The sequence below is a fragment of the Leucoraja erinacea genome, chromosome 22 (assembly GCF_028641065.1).
Source record: "Leucoraja erinacea ecotype New England chromosome 22, Leri_hhj_1, whole genome shotgun sequence".
Taxonomy (NCBI): Eukaryota; Metazoa; Chordata; class Chondrichthyes; order Rajiformes; family Rajidae; genus Leucoraja; species Leucoraja erinaceus.
In genome coordinates this window covers 30,210,910-30,229,394 of record NC_073398.1, presented here as the reverse complement: position 1 = coordinate 30,229,394, position 18,485 = coordinate 30,210,910, and the positions used below count along the sequence as shown (strand labels likewise).

The 18,485-nt window shown below is 39.7% G+C and overlaps 1 protein-coding gene across 1 annotated transcript in view; it reads right to left on the bottom strand.

Annotated features, from left to right (window-relative positions):
• Nucleotides 1-13,846: 13,846 nt before the first annotated feature.
• Nucleotides 13,847-18,485, bottom strand: part of chchd3a (coiled-coil-helix-coiled-coil-helix domain containing 3a) — a 209,450-nt gene continuing 204,811 nt past the window's right edge. The window contains exon 8 of the mRNA XM_055653388.1: nt 13,847-14,227. Within this exon, the coding sequence (XP_055509363.1) occupies nt 14,204-14,227 (24 nt within the window). The 3' untranslated portion in view covers nt 13,847-14,203. The remainder of the gene's footprint in view (nt 14,228-18,485) is intronic.

Below are 18,485 nucleotides of genomic sequence, written 5' to 3'. Positions count from 1 at the left end.
CAACCTGGGGAAAAAAGACTGTCCACCCTAACTATCCCTCTTATAATTCAAAATACTTCTATCGTGTATCCCCCTCATCTTCTGACATACCAGAGAAAACTATCCAAGTTTATCCATTCTCTCCCTCTAGCTGAAACCCTCTAATCCTGAGAGCATTCTGGTAAACCTCCTCTGCACCAGCTCCACATCTGTCCTGCAATGGGGCGACTAGACCTGCACGCAGTCTCGATGAGTGGTCATGATCTGAAACGTCGACTCTCCATTTCCTTCCACAGATGCTGCCTGATTCATTGAGTTCCTCCAGCAACTACCCTTGATTTGGCTCCACTGGCAATTCTCATTAGGAGCAGGGATGTCATGAACAGAGGTGCCTGTTCCTGTGTTGTACTGTTCTATGTTCTATATATATGTTTGATATAAAACCACAAAGGGGGACTCTATCTCAATTAAGTCTGCTCATCATTACCTCTCCCCAACTCCTTCCACACTGCTCACAGTGAGGGGACTTGGCTTCACACTGAGTCCGAGAGTTTGATTGCTTTAGGTCAATGCACATTTCCCCTTTCCACCAAGCCACCAACTCCCTGTCTCCTCCAGTTACCTCTATAACTCTCATCCTCACCTTGTTCATGAAATCAAACTTGCTGTTCACTTCAATGAAAACAGAACATGTAGGGTACAGGCAGATCATGTAGCAACTGTGGAAAGAAAAACAGAGTTAACATTTCTGGTCAAAGATCCGTCATCAAGAGTCTAGCGTATTCATTTGTCTTGTGCACAGGATATGAATTGGAACAATGATGTTCTTACTTGAATATAGACACAAAAAGCTTGAGTAACTCAGCAGGACAGGCAGCATCTCCGGGGAGAAGAAATGGGTGACATAGAAACATAGATACCAGTGCCACATCTAACTCCCTCTTAAATCATGCACTGACTACACGGCCCAACGCGGACTTCCATCTGTATATATGTATATATGTATGTAGCGCCGCAGAATTTGTGCACCTATTCCCCCCCCCCCCCCCCCCCATCTCCCTTCTGTTTTTTGTTTTTTCTGTTTCTTGTTTTTTGTGCTAAATTGTATGTATGCACTGAGTACGAGCAGCTTTCAGTTTCACTGTACATGTATAGTGACAATAAATGGCATATCTATCTATCTATCTAGAAAATAGGTGCAGGAGTAGGCCATTCGGCCCTTCGAGACTGCACTGCCATTCAATATGATCATGGCTGATCATCCAACTCAGTATCCCGTACCTGCCGTCTCTCCATACCCCCTGATCCCTTTAGCCACAAGTGCCACATCTAACTCCCTCTTAAATATAGCCAATGACGCTTCTGAAGAAGGGTCTCGACCCGAAACGTCACCCATTCCTTCTCTCCAGAGATGCTGCCTGTCCCGCTGTTACTCCAGCTTTTTGTGTCTATCCCTGTTCCTGTTTCGGTGTAAACCAGCATCTGCAGTTTCTTCCTTCACATGTTCTTACTTGATGTAGCTTTACAGTTGCATCAGACAAAACAAAAATAAATTAATTCTTCAGACATTCAGCTGATGAAAAGACTTTGACATTAACGCTTATTCTCTTTCCACGGATGCTGCCTGACCTGCTGCGTGTTTCCAGCATTGTCGTTTTTTTATTTCAGATTTCTTGCATTTGCTCTTTTGATTTTCAGGTTGTGTAGGCTTAATCCTCTTTTCATGAAACACTTGTTTTCCGTTAAGGTTTACCTTGATTTTATTACAGTTGAGAAAGTTCAGAATCAATTGTGGGAAGTTCTGGATTGACTTCAAATACTCCAAATATTTTATAAAGATTAAAACCACAGTTTTGCGGGTAAAAATGCCATACAACATTATTCCGGGGAAGAGAACACAAAAAGCCATCCAGCCCTCCTTTGTGTGAAAGTTAAATCTTCAATGTGTATGAACGTTAAGTTGTGTACACATACTGTCAGGCTCTTTGTTTTATCTCTTTTTGAATCTGTTGCCGAGCGGAATAATCATTATTTGTGTACTTTTCTTTCTTGACAACTGTTCAACAAAGCATTGGTTACTCTCCGCATATCCTTGAAAGGTACAATGTTCTAAACAAGCTTTGTCCTTTAGGGATAAAACAAGTCGGGAGAATGCCAGTCACACTTACTATCACACTGTGGCTTTAGCAGTAAGTACCACAACGCTTACCTGCTGATTTTAGTCGGGTTTATTCAATGTTTCAGTACAATGAATCCATTTCATGCTTGGCCTTTGTCCTGAACAGAGTTTAACCCTGATTTTGTATTGGCTGTTTGCTGTTTATACTGATAACTAGATCATGCCTATTTATCTGAAATTTAAGATATTAATTCCAGGTTCAAGTCCATTTATTATGCTTTTTCTGGTCACCATCCTTTAGTTACCCTAAATTTGACACTTCCCGTCCAACTGTCTCTATAAAGTTTGGCTTAGGAAAAGGCATCAAAAACATGGGTAGCACAGTGACACAGTTGGTAGAGCCACTGCCTCACAGCGCCAGAGATCCGGGTTCGATCCTGACCTTGGGTGCTGGCTGTGTGGTGTCTGCACGTTCTCCATGTGACTGCGTGGGTTTCCTCCACTGACTGCAAACTGTATTTCCCATGGACTGATTTCATCTTCTTAGACTGTGACATACTAAAACAATCTCAAATTGAGCTTCTCACCCCATCTCCTCTGTTATTTTGCTCATCTCTGTCCTAGCCTTGATTTGCCTCCTTCATCTTTAGTTGCCTCCTGACTTCACCTTTGCAAAGCACTGCTGGAAGGTTTCCCATTTCCCATTGATTATCTGAGCACATCCAAACTACACCAGCAGCATTAAGCCCTATTTGCTTATCGCCCCTGTCCTACCCCAGCTCCCATTCTCATTCACCCATGTCAGTGCCTAGGCGGCTGTGATAAAATTTGCATTGAAATCCTTCTAATGGCCGTCTCCCCCAAGAAATTTGTGAAATTTGTGGTGCTCCAATCTCTGAAACCCTAAGTATTTAACTTTCAAATCTCTGGCGAGGACTTGACGTAAACTTTGTCGCTCAATTTTTCCATGTTTGTTTTTGACCCCTTCTGGAATTGTATCTTCAGAACGGTGAGCGAGTCCTTGATCACCTGGCCTGGCATGTTTTTAAGCTTGGTATCCATCTTTGGTTTATCATTACGCTTGCGTGAACCTCCTTTGGGTCATGTTCCTGTGACAATGAGGTCATGCAAGCACGAGCTGTTGTTTTAACTCTGACGTCATGACAGACAAACCATGGAAAAGAGACCAGATAGCGGGCACAGGGTAATTAATGCAGAGCACAGTAGTTAATATATTTAGATGTTGTGGAACTTGCACATGGCTATCTTCCAGAGGAATGCTGGAGCTGTTAATTACAATTCTTAATTTAGGTGATTAGGTGATTAAAACTGCAGATTAAAGCTGTGTGGATCATGTACAGTAATTATGAAAGCATTTAGACTTCTAAAGCTCTCAAAAATGCTTGGCTTGTCAACAGAGGCATGATAAATTTGCATGTAGTCCTTTAACCTCTGAAATTTGGATTTAAATTTATTCTGGGCTAATGATTGAAACTTGAAGGACATTTCATTCGGTGAGTCATGGGGGTGGGGTCACGCAGGAGGTGACAACGAAGGCAGCAAATGCTTAGGTGTGGGACTCGCATTCACATCTGAATATTATCAAAGTGGCATTGGGAGACTCGATGATAACCAACACTCGTATGTGTGTGTGTGTGTGTGTGTGTGTGTGGTGTGTGTATATATATGTGTGTGTGTTAGGGGTGTCAGTTCGTGACCAAAATAAATCACTCCACTGCCTCAGCCTAGTCAACAATTCTCATGCCAACTATCAGTTACGTCCCACTCTTGTCTTCATGAGTTTAGACTATAAGACAATAGCAGAATTAGGCCATTCGCCCATTCTCTACTCTACCATTCAATCATGGTTGATTTATTTTTCCCTCTCAACCCCATTCGCCTACCTTCTCCCTGTAAACTTTGACGCCCTTAGTAAACAAGAACCTATCAATCTCTGCTTGTAAAATACCCATTGATTTGGCTTCCACTGCCGTCTGTGGCAATGAATTCCACAGATTCACCACCCTTTGGCTGAAGGGTTCATCATAATCCAGAGCTTTGAGCATGATGTCTTGTTTGATACTCTTGCACGACTTCTATCCGACACACTAGTGACATTTTACAATAGTCAATTAATCTACAAACCTGCATGCTTTTGAAGTGTGGGAGGAAACCGGAGGTTGCATAAAAAACCACAGGGAGAAAGTACAAACTCCGTACAGACAGCACCTAAAGTCGGGATCGAACTTGATCCGCTGGTGCAGTAAGGCAGCAATTCTACCACTTTTGTACAAAGAACGTTTTGGTTTGAACCTGATCTCAGAAGTCAGTATCACTTTGATCTCGATCTAGTGCATTGCTCTGATTATAGAAACAAACAGAACGATTTGGTGACACATCGCTCCAACATTTGATGAAGTTCATCGCTCAGGATCAGAATTAGGCCATTTGGCCCATCACGTCTACTCTGCTATTCAGTCATGGCTGATCCTATCTATCCCTCAAACCCATTTTCCTATCTTCTCCCCGTAACCTCTGACGCCTTTGCTAATCAAGAATCTGTCAATCTTGGCCTTCACTATGGTCTGTGGCGATGAATTTCACGGATTCGCCACCCTCTGATTACCACCACAACAGAAAATCAGAGTTTATCCTTAAAAGTATCTGGAAATGTTAAACATGACGACATATTGGCAGGTCAATGCTCCGTGGAACACTGAAAATGTAAATTCCACTGAGCTCTCTGCCAACGCTAACTTCTAACATTAATTTCCAACATTTTAATCATGGGGGGGAGAAAAAAATTGATTTCTTATTTTAAAATATATCAAAGTATTTAATGTCACACTGGCCCTTAGGCTGCAAGCTCACACTGCAATCTGTATCACGGTGGAAGATGCTAGCCGAAGGGATAAGTTGATTTTAAATTTATTGGTTTATCAAAATTAAATCTCATTATCGTTCACAATAGGGTGATTGAATACAATACTGCACCCGGTGATTACCCATGGTACCGTAATTTTGTAGCACGTTAAAACCTAATGCGTGATGTGCTGTGTATCACACAGCCATAAATTGTGACTGGGGCAACTGCTTTCATAGAATATCTTGAATGTGTTCACCAATTAACATTTTGAATGGGGCCTCACATCTGCCACTGTGGTTATGGAGATGGCACAATGCAAAAGATGAAAACAAAATGTCTGCTGTATAAAATAAACTGCAGAAGCAGGTCAAGGAAACAAACAACATGTGTAATAAGTGCGGAGGTTTAGAGTGCAGTGATTGAAGGAGAGCTGCAAATTAAACCACAGCTAGAAGCAGACTTGCATACTTTAACCTGAAGTCTTTGATAATGCGGTGTTGCAAGCAGCACGGGTAGATGGTCAGGAGTAATTCATTTTACAACCATTTTTTTCAAAGCTTAATTTCAGTGAGCATGCATTTTGCCACCGGCAATTAGGACAGCTCTTTCTGTCCACACAGGAACTGAAAACTAAGATGAAAGAGAAAGAATACACCTGGAATTCTGATGTAAATTCTACAAGATACTACGGATGTGCAGATAGTCTGGTTTAAGACTATCACTTTCTCTCGTTCTTGCTGTTGAGTAGTGCATCTATTTTATTGGGTTCTCTGGATAAGGAACTAGCTTTAGTTAAATAAATATGAGGAGACAGAAATCCAAACTGCAAACACAAATGTAAAGGTACTTTCAGAATTGGACTCGGCACGAGAACTGAAATGTTTATGGATAGACTATCACAGTCAAACAATAGCAAACATCTGATGATTGGCACAAAATGCTGGGGTACCTCAGTGGGGCAGGCAGCATCTCTGGAGAGAAGGAATGGGTGATGTTTTGGGTCGGGACCCTTCTTCAGATGTTAAGAGCAAACATCTCTTGAGATGAGGGTAACTACAAAGATGCCCAAACTCGGAAAGATAGACTTTTGTTGAACTTAGGTATTAAGTTAAGAAGGCAAGGTGGATAACTGGCAAATGAATGTGCCTGTCATGCAGCATCAAGTCTGTTGCATTGTTCTGTTCCTGGTGCCAATGATAATGAACCACACTTGACTCCTGTCTCTCTTGAGACACAAGGTTATCCACAACATAAACTTGGTTTCTCTCTCCACAGGATACAGCATGACCTGCTGAATATTGCCTGCATTCTGATTTCATTTTAGATTAATCCAGAATCGGGATTTTATTTCGGTCTTTGACCAGATTTACTATGTTTGAATTAGACAATAGGTGCAGGAGTAGGCCATTCGGCCCTACGAGCCAGCACCGCCATTCAATGTGATCATGGCTGATCATCCCCAATCAGTGCCCCGTTCCTGCCTTCTACCCATATCCCCTGACTCCGCTATTTGTAAGAGCCCTATCCAGCTCTCTCTTGAAAGCATCCAGAGAACCTACCTCCACCGCCCTCTGAGGCAGAGAATTCCACAGACTCACCACTATCTGTGAGAAAAAGTGTTTCCTCGTCTCCGTTCTAAATGGCTTACTCCTTATCAAAGGTATCAAAGGTATTTTATTATTGCCATGCAACTGCTATGGTCTACTTTGGTCCCATGATGAGGGTTAATAGACTTCAACTATAGGAGGTTTTGGCTCAGTTTGGGGATGTTCTGGATTTTAAAATTTTTTTTTTTTAGCTTAATTGCAAACAAAATACATTGTGTGAAATAGATGAGATTTCTATCAATAGGTCCAGGACAGGAAGATGGACACACAAAGCTGGAGTAACTACGAGGGTCAGGCAGCATCTCTGCCGAAAAAGGACGGGTGATGTTTTGGGTCGAGACCCTTGTCTGAAGAAGGGCCTCGGCCCTAAACTTCACCTATCCCTCTTCTCCAGAGATGCTGCCTGACCAACTGAGTTACTCTAGCTTTTTTGTGATTAACTTTGTTTTAACCCAGCATCTGCAGTCCCTTCCTACATATAGGAAAGGGAGAGTCCATTTAATTTATTTAACCATGTCACTGTTAATTGAATGTGTATGATATATAATCTAATAATCTGGATGATCAGACATGATCACATTGAATGGCGGTGCTGGCTCATAGGGCCGAATGGCCTACTCCTGCACCTATTGACCAATCTAATAATGTAGTAATAATCTTATAATGGTGTATGATATATAACAGAGGGTCAACGATATACAATCTAAGCAATACAAATGGCAGTTTGCATAACCTGTAATATATGTGAAAACCTTTAATACCTATGTAGAAAGGTGCACCATACTTCTTCCCACTTTTGTGTGTAAATGTTCTTCCTAACTTTGCTTCTGAAAAGACTGGTACAATTTTTTGACTGTGTCCTCCAATCTTCTCTAACCCAAGGAAAGGGTTTCTCGCTATCTGCACTATCAGTTCTTTTAATTGGTTGGAAACCCCAAAGGCAGAACTAAATCACTTTCAATCAATTTAAACTTGAATTAATTCAAAAGTCTGCTTTTCATTTTGCATCTCAGACCAGGTGCTGTTCATCAGTCCAGCCTGTGCTTTCATTCGCATTTCCTCTTGACGTTGCTCCTTCATAACTCTTAAACCTTTTCCAGCCCTTCAAAAGCTTCCACAATCTCTACAATTGCCCAATTTCGATTCTCTTGTGAACCTTTGATCTGAACACAAAATGCTGAAGGAACTCAGCAGGTCAGATCAGGCCTGAGTTCCTCCAGCACTTTATGTTTTGCTCAAGGTTGCAGCATCTGCAGTTCCTTGTCTCTCAACCATTGACCTTAATTGATATTTAAAAAAACAGATACAAATCTTAGTATTACTCCCAGTGCATATGTTAAGTGTAGAAACAGGAGAATAGAACAAAACAATGTTGGTAGAAGCAGGCAGCTACAGGTGCGGTCTAAAACACAATAAGACACAAAATGCTAGAGTAACTGCAAGTCAGCATCTCTGGATACATGGATAGGTGATGTTTTGGGTTAAGGCCCTTTTTCAGACTCTGATTAGTCTGATGATTGGTCTTGTTCTCCAAAGCTGCTACCTGACCCACTGAGCTACTCCAGCACTTAGTATCCAAATAAATGATGTTGCAATGAGGTTCGGGGTAGGGGGTGGGTTAGGTTTTCTGAGACATTGAGACGCTTTCTGGAGCATGGAGGACTTGTACAAATTGGGTGGGTTACACTTCAATAGGTCTGTGTTCAAATCCACACATGGGTATTTGCTAAGGTTTTTGAGGAAGGCTTTTGATGGGATTCTCAGAGGGAAGCTAAGAAGGCAGAAACAAATCCAAGCAACAGAAGGGATCAATGTATGCAAAGTGGTTCAGAGGATAAAATTAGGGGAGCTACACCTGAATGCCTTCAGCATTTGCAACAAGATCGTCGCAGAAGTGTATTTGAGAGGTGACTAGGACCTAAGTGTAACGTTCAGGGGACGGGCAAAAGAAGTGAAGGAGGTGGGATAGTGCTGATAATAAGGGATGAGATCAGCATGGTGGTGAGAAATAATCTTGGTTTGCAGATCATGATTCGAATTAGAATTAGTTCAGAGGGCTAAGAGATAATAATGGGGAAATGGTGAACATGGCATGCAGCAGGAAATTAGCCATGCATTCAACATACAGCACAGAAACGGGACCTTCGTCCCATCAATCCATGTCAATTGTTTTTCCCATCTACACTAATCCCATTTGCCCACATTAGGACTGTATCCACCTGTGCCTTGCTTATTTCTATGTTGAAATACCACATAGTACTTGTGTTTAATTCCACTACCTTCTCTGGCAATGTATTCCAGATATTAACCATAAGGCCAAACGTGGGTAATTTAATAATCATAGAGGTACAATAATTCATGTAGAGATTGGACAGATTAAATTATATGTGAAGGATGAATTCATGGAATACTAGATGACTTCTCAATCGATATGTTGAGAAACCAACTGGAGAAAGAGCTATTTGGAAACTAATATCATGGACAGAGAACGTTAATTAATAATCTTGCTGTAAAGGGTCTTTAGGGATTGGTGACCATAATAATGAGTTTTACACCAAGTTTTAAAATGTAGCTCACTTCAAAACTAGGGTCTTAAATCTACACAGAAATTATAAAAGGTATGAAGGATGGGTTGGCTATAGATTATCTATGATTTAAGGTATTACGCTGGACAGGTAATGGCTGACATTTTAAGAAATAATACATGATTTGCAAAATGAAATTATTTGAAGGCACGAAAACCCATCAGTAATGTGATCCACCCGTGGAAGAAATTAACGATTGCATTAAAAGAAAGAAATATATACATGATGAAGTAGCGGCAAAGTCGAAGATTGAGAGCATTTTAGAACTCTGAGGAGGTGCAAGAAACAAATGAAGAAAGGTGAAGATAAACATGAAGGTAAACTGGTAAAACAAGTTTAAGATAAAACCAGTACAAGATTAAACCAGGCTATCAGATAATATTTATCAAAGTAAAATTAAAATTAAAGAGGGCAAATTCCTGTGTCTGTCTGTACAGAAAAACCCTACAAGCAATACTTAAAATACAAGAACTACCAGAGCTATAAGCAGTACAACAAAATAAAGGAAGTTCCAGCAAGACAAACTGAAGGAAATGTTTATTAGTAACAAAAAAATAGAGAATTCGTGGACTAAATGTCATAAAACTTAAGGACCCTCTGAGTTAAATCCCAGCGTTTTGAAGGCAGCTGGAGAGATAATGGATGTTGTAGTAAATGTCTTGCAAAATTCAATAGATTCTGGAAGAATTCCCACAGATTAGAGGATATTTCACCCCACCAAACACACAAAATTATATTACATTTAGAAGGAAGGAATTGCAGAGGCTGGTTTACAAAATAAGACATAAAGTGCTGGAGTAACTCAGTGGGTCAGGCAACATGGAGAACATGGATAGGTGACGTTTCGCATTGGGACTCTAAAGACGGATTCTGATCTAAACTGGCACCTATCCATGTTCTCTGGGGATGCTGCCTAGCCCACTGAGTTCCTCCAGCACTTGGTGTCTTAAATTATATCACATATATAACTAGATATAGTTAAATCCTCCAATATGCTAACCAAATCAATTTTAATTGCAATAAAATCAAAAGTTAAATAGCTTATTTATTACAAGTATTTAATTACGTACGTCAGTTTGATGTACGGGACTCTTCTGAGACATACGCTCCATGAAGTTGGGTTACAGGCTTATGAGGACAGTTTGAAGGGAGTCCTTTGTATGCTGGAAAATGTTGATTTTGTCTGTCACAAGGAACTGCAGATTCGGGTTTACATTTAATTAAGTTAATCTTTGCTTTGTTTTGAATTGAGCAATGGATTTGTCATATCAAACGGACACACTTCAACCATGGCCAGGCACAAAGCAGAAATTGTATTCCTGGTCCTTTTTAAAAGATCTGCATTCATCTTTATACATTCTTTTATCACTGTGTTTAACTAGTTCACACATCAAGGGGAGCTATTATCCACAAGAGCCATGCATGTGATTGTTCAAATAGTCAAAATGATCTTTTACTGGTGCCCCATTGTTAGCATTAATAATCATTGTACTCTAGTATGGTAAACCTTCTTCTTCTCTTCTTCTTGCGAATGAAACATAAACCAAAGGAATAGTTAGATCTCAAGCTGTGTGTTGAGCAGCCAGGTTGTTGTCTCTGCGTCAATGTCTGCCAGGCCCTGAGCTCCATTTGGTGGGTGGTAGAGCTGGCACCCAGAGATGACATGGCTGACATGGTAAACTTTCATGTTCCGGGACAGAAATGAAAGGTCTTGAAGAGCTGCATGTTTTGCTTCAGAGAGCCACATGCCACATAATAGCTGTTATGTGAGCGTTACTGATTTCACCTGCCATCAGTGACAGAAAAAGTGCTGGAATCTTTAACAATATCACAGCCAGAAAATAACAGGACTGAGCAGAGTCAACATGGATCTATTGGCCAGTAGAACTGATAAGATGGAAACCAATAGATGTAGGCTTTAAGTAAAGTCTCACACATTTGTCTGCAAGATCAGTGAATATAAAATTGGGAGCAATATATAGGAATAGGTTGAGAACTGGCTAACATAAAGCAAGGAGGAGGAATAAATACAGCTTTCTCAGCAAGGCAGGTTAGGAGCTGTGGGGAACCACAGGAATCACTGCTTGGTTCCTAGTTATTCACTGCTAAATTCAATAACTTGAGGGAATCAAATAGCATATTTCAAAATTTGTTGATGATGCAAAACCAGGTGGGATTGTGAGTAGGGAAGAGATTGTAAAAGGGATTTGAAGGGAAATATTCGATAAAGTGTGAATAAGAACATGGCAGATGCAATGTTATGTGGAAAGATTACATTATCCACTTCAATGCTTGAAGTAGGAAAAAATAATCTATCACTCTTCTACACACCAGGGGCAATTCACCATGGTCAATTAACCTGCTAAACTGCATACCTTTGGGATGTGACCTGAAGGCTTGCTGCCGCTTAGGAATTGTTTTTGTTTTTTTCATTCCAGGATACAGGGATCATGAATATCAGTGGTCCCAGCACAATCACCATGGAACACCACAACTCACTGTCTTCCATTGAGAATGGTTACTCTTTACTCCTACTGTCTGTTTTCTGCCTTGAATCCACTGAGTATTTCTATTTCCCTTGACTCCACATTCATTAGTTTATAATGAGGTAACTCATAGGAAGCCTTTTATTAAAATAATAAAAAATTAAAAATCCTCATGACATCAACTGCATTACCATTATCTCCTCTCTGTTCCCATTTCAAAAAATTTCAATAATGGCAGACATGCAAGATTTTCCCTTTGGAAATTCAAGCTAACTTTTCATTATTTATACTTTTCATTTCTAGATGTTCTTTTTTTTTTTTGTGTGGAGATTCCATCCTTTTGGTGTTAAACTAGCTGATCTATAATTTGCCAGGCATGATCTTCAATCTTCCTTACTAAAGGTGTAAGTTATCCATCAGTTTTCTCCCAACTATACCCAAGTCTAATAGGCTATTAATTAGTGGAGCAAGGCCTTGGCTGTCTTTTTTCCATAATGCGTAAATGCAATACACCCACACCAGGACTTTCATCCTCCAAATATCTTAATACATCCCCTGTAACTACTCTAAGTGCCCATACCTGACTACTTACCCATTATTGAACATCACATAGAAAGTAGGTGCATGAGTAGGCCATTCAGCCCTTCGAGCCAGCACCGCCGTTTAATATGATCATGGCTGATCATCCAGAATCACTACCCTGTTCCTGCCGAAGAAGGCTCTCGACCTGAAACTTCACCCATTCCTTCTCTCCAGAGATGCTTCCTGTCCCGCTGAGATACTCCAGCTTTTTGTGTCTATCCCTGTTCCTGCTTTTTACCCATAGCCCCAAGAGCTAAATCCAATTGAAAACATCCAGTGAATTGGCCTCCACTGCCATCTGTGGCAGAGAATTCCACATTCACAATTCTCTGGGTGAAAATGATTTTCCCCATCTCAGTCCTAAATAGCCTACCCCTTATTCTGAAACTGTGACCTGTGGTTCTGGACTCTCCGAACATGGGGAACATTTTTCCTGCATCTAGACTGTCCAATCCCTTAATAATTTCTATAAGATAACCTCTCATCCTTCTAAATCCAGTGACTATGAGCCCAGTCAATCATTCTTTTGGATGGATTCAGCATCCATCTATGCTGATTAATACTAAACTATTCTATTTAATATTTCAGCCATCATCATATTTCCTGTGTTATTGTTGTATTCCCATCCAGTCTTTTATTATATGACCTATTTCGCTATTTTGTTTTATGTACATTGATAAACAACATAAATAGCCTAACAAGAGAGAGGTTTCTCTTTGTCTCTCCAATTGTTTTTCTTAAACCTCTCTCCTGTGCTCTCCACTGCTATCTATGTACTTAATATTTGGCTTTATGCTTACTTTCAATTGTCCCTTGTATTTATTTACCCACAAGTCTCCTTTGTGTTTAGTTTGTTCTTTTTGCGGAACACATTTTTCCAGAACGTATTAAAACTTCTAAGTTGACATCAATCCACAGAACAATAGGTTAGCTGCACCTGGCCTTCTCCCTCTGTTTGAACTCGCCGTGGAGTGAATATCTGAGGAAAAGAGAAACTAAGTGAGTGTTTCCAGCCTATGCAGTGTCTTGCACCTCTAAAGAGTCATTCATACTCCAGTACAGAGTTACTGGAAAATATTTTTCTTTCACACTTTGCCGTTTGAATCTGAGACGGGACCCAAATTAGCATTGTAGCTAAATGAAGAGAGATTCAACTGAAGGAGACATTGCTCTCCCACTTCACTTTGGGGGTCAGACCATAAATCAAAGATACAATCACAAATTTAGTCCTCAATATTAAGTTGAAAGAACTTTGGATGGATGTGAGCCCCATGTGAAACCCTCAGAAGATAATCATTAGGCCACAGGGGATAGCCTGGTTTGGGGCCAGTTGGCTACCTCTTATAATGTGACACAAGTCCAGGCACCAAACTCAGTGAAGCGTATTCTTGATTAGAACAGTAATTTCAAAGAGTTTGTCCTGTCTAAGGTTGTAATGAGCTTATCTCAGTGCCTCAAAAATCAGAATGTGCAAGCAATGTCTGGAATACTGTTCAGCAAGGGGGGGGTTTAAAAATTAAAACATACTGAATTGTATTGTGTAATGCGTACACTCAAAATAACAAGACATTTTGTATATCGAAAGCTCAGACAGAACCAAGTAGTTGAGGCCAAGTCAGCTGCATTTTGAAAGACAGATTTAATCACATCATTGTTAGAATTTTCCATGGCCTCATGTTAAACAAAACAAAAATATTCCATATAATGTCATAGGACAGAACAATTACAGAAAAGCTGAACACATTCTTGGTAGGACTAGAAGCCTGACAGGTTGTTAAGACATTCACAACCATGCCAAACACATCCCCACCAATTAAATTAGGGTGCTTGCTGTGGCTGTTGCTGTGGTGACAATTGCCCTTTGTTTCCTCTTTCCCATAATGTCCTGATGCTTTTGTTGCGTTTCTTTGATTACTTCAGAAAGGTGATCTGTCGTCCAAGTAGATGATGAGGGCTTTTTGATGAGACGGGAGACTATTTTAACCTCCTTTGCCCAGAAGGCTCTAATGCAAGAAAAGAAACAAGACATGTATATTTATTTAAAAAAAACGATGAGAAGGGTAACCAAGGTCAATTAAATGATCTTCTCGAAATGTGCCTGTGTGGTATATCTACCACAGTTTCCATATTCCCATTAAGGTAATAGATTCTAATAAACACAATATATTCACCTAATAAACATTTTACTGTTCTCATTTAGCTAATTGGCAATGTGCACAGTTCAAAATCAGCATTTATTATCCAACCCTAATTGCCCCAGGAATTGCAAGGCCATTTCGGAATAATCACAGCAGGCCATAGCAGATTTTCATCTATCCAAGGACATTTGGAAACTTGATTGAATTTTTTTTAAAGATAATCTAGTAGTTTCATGGTCACCAGTACTGATGCTAGTCTTTTATTTAATTGTTTAAGCAAATTCAACTTGGTGTCTCAAGGTCAGTATTTCATTTCATTGAATACCAGTTGGGTCACAAATACTGTCCTAATGTTCACCACCTCCTGGCAGAAGCGGATAATCCACTCCCTCTCCACATTAGATTGGAAGTACATCTTTAGGACATTAATGGAATATGGTGCGAATGGAATTTGTATGGCCCAAGGATAAAGATGTTGGCTTAAAGGGATGACATGCCCCAATCTTGATGATATTTGATTAATCTCAGCAGAAGCAGGGGCTCGAAGGAAAAGTGAGAGACTGAAAGGTACACAATGCTACTGTTAGTTATGCAGCACTGACAGCTATTGTTTACCTGGTGATCTCCTGCATGTTATTTTTTTTTAATTGCGGATGGATGGTTTAATCGTAACAGGTCTACAAAATTTGTAGTTTTGATGGGCTGAATAGTCTTCTCACATTTCATATTCTTTTCTTCTCTTTAACTCCACATTGGGATTGGAGTATTTTGCAAAGTACAACAAAGTAAAATGTGTAGGAAATAAAAGAAAAACTTTGGCAAGTCTTTCATCATCCAGAAACCAATTTACACCACACTTCCAAAACCTTATAATGGTACCTACACATTAAAAAAAATTGCACTTCACACATCGAGAACAGAAAGTCATTGGAAATATGTAGGTGTCTAGATGTGCCTCGTCCGTTGTTCTAAAAATAATTAAAAGTTTGAACAAAATATTGTGTAACATTGAGTTCGGTTTTTGTAACCCAACTTCAAGAATGATATTCAGGGGTACAATGGTATTATAGTGGTTAGGTTACTATACCAATAATCTAGAGGCTTAGACTTAATATCAAGAGTTGAAGCGTATAACAACCGTCACTCTCAAAATCAAGTTAATAAGTTTAATGTAAAAAATGTAGTAACTGGTATAAATGCACGATTACATGGATTGCTGTAAAGACCATTCTGATTCACAAAGATATTTCAGGGATGGATATCTGTCTTCATCACCTGCTCATGTGTATATGCAACTCTAGATGCACGCTGTTCATGGGCAACAAGAAATAGGCAATAATTAATGGCCTTGTCAAAGAAACAACAATTAAAAAATAAAAAAAAAATAAAAAAATTGTTGATGGAAAATGATTACACAGGGCAAGATTGGATATATGGAGATGAAATGGTTAAAGCATGATCTGACAAAGACATTTATATAAAGGCATTGAATGCCGACAAAGAAGTCTCTCTATTTTAGGAATTCTGAACAAACGAATAATTGTAAATCTAGAAAAGGCTGCTCAAAATCTCAGAATAGCACATATGTCACAAGATGTTTAAAAGATAAGCAAGCAATTGAGAAAGGGAACTTTCATTTGTACAGTGCCTTTCTTTTAACCTCCTGATTCCAAAAGTGCTTCAAGCCAATGAATTACTCTTGATGCTGTCACTACTACATTGCATGCTATTGGCACAACCAGTAATGGTCCCAATGCAGGAAATGAAAGACTGAATGATGTGTTCTTCTGATTTTTAGTAGTGTTGGTTTGAAGGTGCAATGTTGAATAGGGCACCTGGAGAATTTCCTTTCCTTTCCCAACCTGAGTAATGTCATGGGTAATTGACACACATCTGAGCAGCCAGAAGAGATGTCAGCCAAACAATTTATCTGAAATAAAGGTATTACAAGATAGAGAAAAAAAATCTGGGAATTGAGATAAAATGGGGAAAAATGAAATAGCCTTGATATCTCAAATAGTTTAATTTAAGAGTTGATTCTGTATCTAAAATGTATTTACAGTAGAGTTTGTTAACTTTATCAGCTCTAGAAGAACATTTGCTCCCATGTATGTGACTTGGAGCAATGCATCTTGGCAACGCAGCCTATTTTGAATGCCGTTATATTTACTGTTAGGACTGCGGTACAAACAGGAACATTTCCTTGATATTATGATGGCACAGATTTTATTTTCATCTCCAACCAATGAAGCCATTCATTCCTCTTCTTATGCACCAACGAAGGTTCCCGACCTAAAATGATGTCTGACCATATCCTCCACAGATGCTGCCTGACCCACTGAGTTCCTCCCACAATTTGGTTTCTATTAACTTATGTGCTTATTTGACAGAGAGGATGTCATGGGTGAGTGGCACTAGTTTGACAGTGATTTTCAAATGTCTTCATTTAGTTATGCCGAAACTCCACATTGATATGCGAGGAATAGTGGGATATGGATCATGTGCAGGCAGATAAGAGTTGGTCTTGGCATCATGTTCGGCACAGACATTGTAGCCCAAAGCGCATGTTCCGTTGCTGTACTGTTCCAAGTAACATTGTTGTTCAGTCTGAGCCTTCAAATATCTTAAAATATTTAACACATTTGGTTTTGTTCCCTTTTGACTTTGCAAAAAATTGAATACTTGAGCAGGAAAGATAAACACATCATTGAATAATAAAGGATCAACGTCCTTTATTGATGCAGATCAATGTGCCGTATATTTCCTGAGCATTCTGTTTTTGTTCAAGTAATGATCACTTTGTTTCCCAGTAAACTACTTCTCCTGTTTCTCCATAGTAATTACACCATCACACATTCAGTAACTTGGGTTGCTATCAGTTGTGTGCCCTTTTCACCTACATCATTACATCTCCATGATATTTAGTGCAGCTGCCTAATAACATCACGAGACTTTCAATAGTTGCAGCATAACAGATGAAAATTAGTTTAATGCAGTAATTGAATATATTTGTTCTGCGAGCATTCATTGAGAGCATTGCTCTATAATTACTTGATGGAATTGCTGCCTTGCATTTCATTGAGGTATTTATAAAACATACTGGCACCAGAACAGAGCTGCTACCAGAAGAGAAAAAAAAAAGTTTTATTTATTCATTCGAAGAATGTAAATGTCATTGGCAGGGCTAACACTCATTGTCCATCACCAATTGCCCAGACACTAAGTGGCTGTGTGGTATCATCTCAATGTCAAGAATGCATGGCAGAGTGGATAATGATGATAAATAGGAAGATGGATCATGACAATCTAATCACAATCACCATAACTAATTCTAACTTTTTAGTCCAAATATATTTAATTCCCAGCTTCTGTGACATCTCTGGATCAAATTGCAACACTTATTGTCACCATAAGTTGCTGCTAGATTTAGAAAACTTTGGATGGGCTGCATCTCATGTACAACATAATAATTGGTACATATCAGCTGGACTGTATGGTCTGCATCTGTGTTGCAAATTGTTAGTGGAAGCACACCCATAATATAAGTACTGATTCTTGCACAGACAGTCTCCTGATACACTGTCCACGTAGCGAATATTCACAATGAATGGAATGAGTAAGTCTAGTCATATCAGATATTATCTGAGGTGGAAGATTGCAACCTGCACGTGGTCCTCCCTGTTTCGACGAATGCAATCAACCCCGCGTGCACAATCAAATAAGATCAAATAGAACAAGTTGTCCTCCAACTTTAGGCTGTACACGCCATATGCAAGAAAAAGAGATCTTATCTATCAGGAAAAGTCTAGCATAAACTTTTGCCCACCAGGGGCGCTGCACGATGGGAACCTCGCTAATCAGTCTGTCTGTCTTTTTGTCTTTTTTTTTGTCATTTGTGGTGTGTTTTAAAACTTTGTGTTAATGTTCTCTGGCTTGTTTTATGTGGGTGGTGGGGGGATTTATTTTTTGCAATATCTTACCTTGCCGGAGATACGATTGTTATCCAGATCATATCTCCGGTCGCTCTGCGGCCTAACAACATGGAGCTGGAGGCCTTGCTCGGGACTGACTTTGAGCCCCACCGCGGGGCCGTGGACTTACCACCGGAGCATGCGATCCCTTG